At 53.6% G+C, this 3281-nt stretch overlaps 1 protein-coding gene across 1 annotated transcript; it reads left to right on the top strand.

Moving 5' to 3' along the window:
* The first annotated feature begins 1163 nt into the window (after positions 1-1163).
* LOC119092024 (techylectin-5B) lies at positions 1164-2796 on the top strand. Its single transcript, XM_037214979.1, has one exon. It carries the CDS (start codon positions 1184-1186, stop codon positions 2420-2422), a length of 1239 nt encoding a protein of 412 aa, XP_037070874.1. The 5' UTR covers positions 1164-1183; the 3' UTR covers positions 2423-2796.
* The last annotated feature ends 485 nt before the right edge of the window (positions 2797-3281 follow it).

Raw genomic sequence — 3281 nt, forward strand, 5'->3', positions numbered from 1 at the left:
AAGTATGCTTCTGCCATGTTTATGATCGAGACGCCTCGCTGCGACGTTCCACTAAATTATGACATCGTTAGAGGCGTAATAGGATTTTTGGAAAGAGAGGCTATCGGTTGACGAAATCCATGGTCTACTACGTTTTACGGTACTGCCCTGGTAAAAATCAGCAACTGTGCTCTAAAATCCCTCAAGACCGTTTCCTTCTAGAAGGCACCCGTTGACACATGTTTCCTACGTCACGACGTTCAAGACTTACACCTGCCCAAAGTTAAAGGATACAATGTCATGCCCTCCCAATGTTTTCCGCCTGGTCTGTCCGGCGACGTTAGTTACAACAACCTGCCGCGTAGTCACGTGGCTGGGTTGAAATAACAAGAAAACTAACTCAAGCAGAAGTGATCTTTCGCTTGACCTTCCCAAATGCCAAATAGGTAATAAGCCGGGGTTGTTGGACAAACTACCGAAGAACTGATGGACGGCGAAATTGCGTAGCTGATTTTAGAGGAACATTAAATGCACCTTATCGAATATACTGTTTAGATATACTAAACTCGCGTTGCCATTATGGATTGTCATCTTCTATTGAAAGATGTGTTTCGATGCGAGAATGCCTCGAAACGGCAAGAGTTGTCACATGGCATGTAATTCGTCTGAGATTGTCGATCAACATCCTTATGGTATGATTTGTGCTGTGGTCTGAGCAGGGCCGGACCTTCCAAGTGAGTCATCAACACGATCTCACCATCGCTGACCTCTCGACGTGACGCCAACGGTTGTAAACACAGCTGCTCATGCTCGGGTTCGGCACGCTCGTGACGCAGTCCAGATTCCAACGGCTCTCTGAGCCTCCGTCACATGTTTATGTTTGGAAATACCAGGCATCGGAGTACCTGCTTACTAGATGTTTACGCTCTGAAGACGACACCAGCCACGACAAACCAAGCATGCTGGCTCACATGTCAAGATGAAAGGTCTGCTGCCCTGGAACGGCCCTAGCTATGTGTTTATGTCTGCCTAGTCGTGGGAAGCCCACCAGTGTCAGTGTCGTACACGGTACGAACTGTAAACAAAGCGGTCTGCGGAAACCCAGACTGTCTGAGCTGTGGAAGTCAACAAACTGTCGGTATATAATGAGAGCTGGTGGTGCAGAGGGCAGAGTTAGACAGCAGCAACGGCAGCGGCAGTCAAGATGCGGCTCCTCGTGTGCTCTCTGCTGGTGTGCAGTGTTCTGTGCGCAGACGGCACCGGAGCCCACGACATCCCGTTGAAGAGCAGCATCGGTACAGAGCCGGAGGGCGGCTATGGCACGCCCAGCATCCTGCAGAGGATGGAGGAGCGTCTGATCCAGATGGCGGCGAGGCTGGAGACGCTCACACACACGGTGGACACGCAGCTGGCGCAGCTGGACAACAGCGTACTGCAGCTGTACAGGGAGGTGGGCAGCAGTCGGCTGACAGAGACCCTAGCCGAGCTCAGGCAAGCCGCGCTTGCAGCGAAGGCGCCCGCCGCTACCGCCGCCGCCAGCCCGCCCGACCTCGCGGACACCATCAGCCAGGAGATCCGCCAGTCGGAGCAGCAGCTGCAGGCGCAGCTCAACGACACGCAGCAGCGGCTGGTCACCCTGCTGGAGGAGGCGCGTCCCGTCGCCGTAGCGACCGGCAGCGGCGCCACCACTGTCATCGTGGAGCGGTGCAGCTTCCGGGACCAGTTCCAGACCGTTGACGAGTGGCGTCCGGCCGACTGTGCCGCCGTCCAGCAGCGACACCAGCACAGCGGCGTCTACACCATCTTCCCACCCGTATGCGGCAACGGCGGCGGCATCCGCGTCTTCTGCGACATGGAGACGGACGGCGGCGGCTGGACGGTGCTCATGAGGCGCGCGGACGTTGCCGACCACCAGGACTTCAACATGGGCTGGCAGAGCTACAAGTGGGGCTTCGGCAACCTCAGCAGCGAGTTCTGGCTGGGCAACGAGTACATGAGCCTGCTGACCAGCATGGATCAGATGCAGTTACGTGTGGATCTGAAGGCTTGGGACAACGCCTCCACCTTCTCCACTTATACTCCCTTCTCCATCGGCACTGAACAGCAGAAGTACGCAATCAAAATTGGTAAGTATGAAGGAAACACTGGGGATTCCCTGACATATTGTAACAACTGCAAGTTCTCAACGAAGGATCAGGACAACGATAGCTGGAGTAAGCATTGTGCAGTGGTGTACAAGAGTGCGTGGTGGCACAAGTCATGCATGTATGTAACTCTGACAGGGCAGTACGCCAAAGGTGCCATCAAAACGGCTTGGCACGGAGTTACCTGGAAACACTGGAAGGGAGAAAGGTACTCGTTGAAGCATGTTGAGCTGAAAATGCGTCCCGTTAATTACATGACTTGGTGTCACAAACTGGCGCAAGAAGGTGCAAGGGAATGATGATGATTGATGTCATGATGAATGATTTAATGATGATTGATTTGAATGAATGCTGAGCTGAATTGAATTGAAGTGGATGAATAAATGATTTAAGCCATGCTATCATGCGTTTATCGCTATCATGTCATTGGCATTACCATGATTCCCTTTTGCTTGGTTGTTTGTTGTCTCACATCTTGTAACAATACAGGGCGAAGTGTGGACATGATGTCTGTACAAATGACTAGGTGCCGGTGTAAATAACGACTTGGTATGCCCATTTTGCAGAACAATATGTATCACGCCTTAGTGAGTTAAGAGTCACAGTGCATCAACTGTGAGATGCCAATTGCTTTCAAGTCTCTGTGTGCGAGGTTAAGTCCATGGCTCTGTTTACAATCTGCACAATTCAGTGTGTGATGTCATTGGGGTTACTTCGTCGGCGGCTCGCAACAGGCAAAGTCAAGGCAGCCAAGAACTGATGGAGCATCCAGTCTGCGAATGTTTAATATGCGGGACCGTCACGAGCGGTTCAGTGTGCGGGATGGTCACGCAGTCTGCGTTGCTGTCACGAGCGGTTCAGTCTGCGGGATGGTCACGCAGTCTGCGTTGCTGTCACGAGCGGTTCAGTCTGCGGGATGGTCACGCAGTCTGCGGGGCTGTCACGAGCGGTTCAGTCTGCGGGATGGTCACGCAGTCTGCGGGGCTGTCACGAGCGGTTCAGTCTGCGGGATGGTCACGCAGTCTGCGGGGCTGTCACGAGCGGTTCAGTCTGCGGATGGTCACGCAGTCTGCGGGGCTGTCAAGAGCGGTTCAGTCTGCGGGATGGTCACGCAGTCTGCGGGGCTGTCACGAGCGGTTCAGTCTGTGGGGCTGTCAC

This window comes from Pollicipes pollicipes, unplaced genomic scaffold (genome assembly GCF_011947565.3).
Source record: "Pollicipes pollicipes isolate AB1234 unplaced genomic scaffold, Ppol_2.1 Scaffold_1600;HRSCAF=1878_pilon_pilon_pilon, whole genome shotgun sequence".
Lineage (NCBI taxonomy): Eukaryota > Metazoa > Arthropoda > Thecostraca > Pollicipedomorpha > Pollicipedidae > Pollicipes > Pollicipes pollicipes.

Excerpts from the sequence above, each read along its gene's own strand:
- LOC119092024 (XM_037214979.1), top strand. The coding sequence starts at position 1,184 with ATGCGGCTCCTCGTGTGCTCTCTGCTGGTGTGCAGTGTTCTGTGCGCA.